The sequence below is a fragment of the Terrapene carolina genome, unplaced genomic scaffold, assembly GCF_002925995.2.
Source record: "Terrapene carolina triunguis isolate 2854851 unplaced genomic scaffold, T_m_triunguis-2.0 Scaffold249, whole genome shotgun sequence".
Taxonomy (NCBI): Eukaryota; Metazoa; Chordata; order Testudines; family Emydidae; genus Terrapene; species Terrapene triunguis.
Genome location: NW_020664600.1, coordinates 277,027 through 278,640, shown reverse-complemented (window position 1 = coordinate 278,640; position 1,614 = coordinate 277,027). Strand labels below are relative to the sequence as shown.

General features: G+C 65.1%; 1 protein-coding gene across 1 annotated transcript in view; it reads left to right on the top strand.

Annotated features, from left to right (window-relative positions):
• The window catches only part of NR1I3 (nuclear receptor subfamily 1 group I member 3), a 9,600-nt gene that overhangs the window by 4,610 nt on the left and 3,376 nt on the right, over window positions 1-1,614 (top strand). The window contains exon 3 of the mRNA XM_024204169.1: window positions 1,433-1,611. Within this exon, the coding sequence (XP_024059937.1) occupies window positions 1,433-1,611 (179 nt within the window). The remainder of the gene's footprint in view (window positions 1-1,432; window positions 1,612-1,614) is intronic.

Sequence of the window (1,614 nt, the reverse complement as noted above, 5' to 3'; positions counted from 1 at the left end):
GGGGGCTAGGGGCTGCGTGGATAGCTCACTGGGAGGGCTGCATGGATAGCTGCATGGATAGCTGCATGGATAGCTCACTGGGGGGACTGGGCGGATAGCTTGCTCGGGGGGGCTGGGGGCTGCGTGGATAGCTCGCTGGAGGGACTGGACAGATAGCTCGCTGGGGGGCTGGGGGCTGTGTGGATAGCTCGCTGGGGGGCTGGGGGCTGCGTGGAGCTCGCTGGAAGGGCTGGGAGCTGCATGGATAGCTTGCTGGGGGGCTGCGTGCTGTGTGGATAGCTCACTGGCGGGGCTGGGGGCTGCATGCTGCATGGATAGCTCGCTGGGAGGGCTGGGGCTGCGTGAATAGCTCACTGGGGAGGCTGGGGGCTGCATGGATAGCTTGCTGGGGGGGCTGGCGGCTGTGTGGATAGCTCACTGGGGGGGCTGCATGGATAGCTCACTGGGGGGGAGCGCTGCATGGATAACTCGCTGGGGGGACTGGGTGGATAGCTCGCTGGGGGGGGCTGGGGACTGCATGGATAGCTCGCTGGGGGGCTCGCTGGGCTGCTTTGTGCTTCCCCTGTGGAGCAGCCAAGGTCTCTGATTTGCAGCGAGTATCCGCTATCTGAATCCAGAAATGGCTCTGGAGAGTCTGCCTGCCCGGCCCCGAGCCCCGCCCGTGCAGCCCCAGCTCAGAGAAGGTGGCTGGTGCCCCTGATGTGTTTAAAGCCACCCTGTCTGGCAGGGGCAGCATTGGCCTCCTGGAGAGCTGTCCCGTAGCACTGGGGGGGGGGCTCCTGGTGGAAGCGACTCTCCTGTCCTTACTCCCGTCACTGCTGAGCGCCCGACTAACACACGCGGCCGCGTCCCTGGCAAATGCCCTTCCTCCGGGACTCCCAGCGCTCCAGCATGCTGCAGTTTAAACACATCGGGGCACCTGTTGAGAGCTGGAACCCAGGAGTGTGGACTCCCAGGCACCTGCTCTGCCCACTAGACCGCTCTCCATCCCAGAGCCAGGAAGAGAACCCTGGCAGCCTAGTTTCAGCCTCCCTTTTTACCCACTAGACTCCTGTCCTTTTCTGGCTGACAGCAGGGGCTGGCTGGGGTTTCTTCCTGGCTCTAGGATGAACCCAGGAGTCCTGACTCCGCCCTGCTCCTCCACCACTCTCCCCTCGAGACCCCTCTCCAGCCCAGAGCTGGGATTAGAACACAGGAGCCCTGGCTCCCAGTCCCTGCTCTCCCACTAGGCCCCGCTCCCTCCAGCTGGTTTGCCAGGAGGGTCATGGAGCAAAGGCAGACAGTGGAGCCCATGGCCAGGGCAGCACCATGCCGAGCTCCCCAGGCTCTCGGGCGGGGCTGAGGGAGAGGAAGCTGGGAGGCGTCTGTCAGCGTGGGCCTGGGGAGCCGTTGCTGGGGCCAAGCCCCTCACCCCTGCCTCGTGGCCTGGCAGTGATCATGTCAGAGGAGGCTCTGCAGATGCGCCGGGTCCTGCGGAAGCAGAAGAAGCAGGAGCGGGAGCCGGCGGAGGAGCCGGCGGAGCTGGCGGAGCTGACAGAGGAGCAGGAGCAGCTCATCAGCAGCCTCATCGAGGCCCACAAGAGGCACTTCGACTCCGGCTTCTCCCAGTTCGTG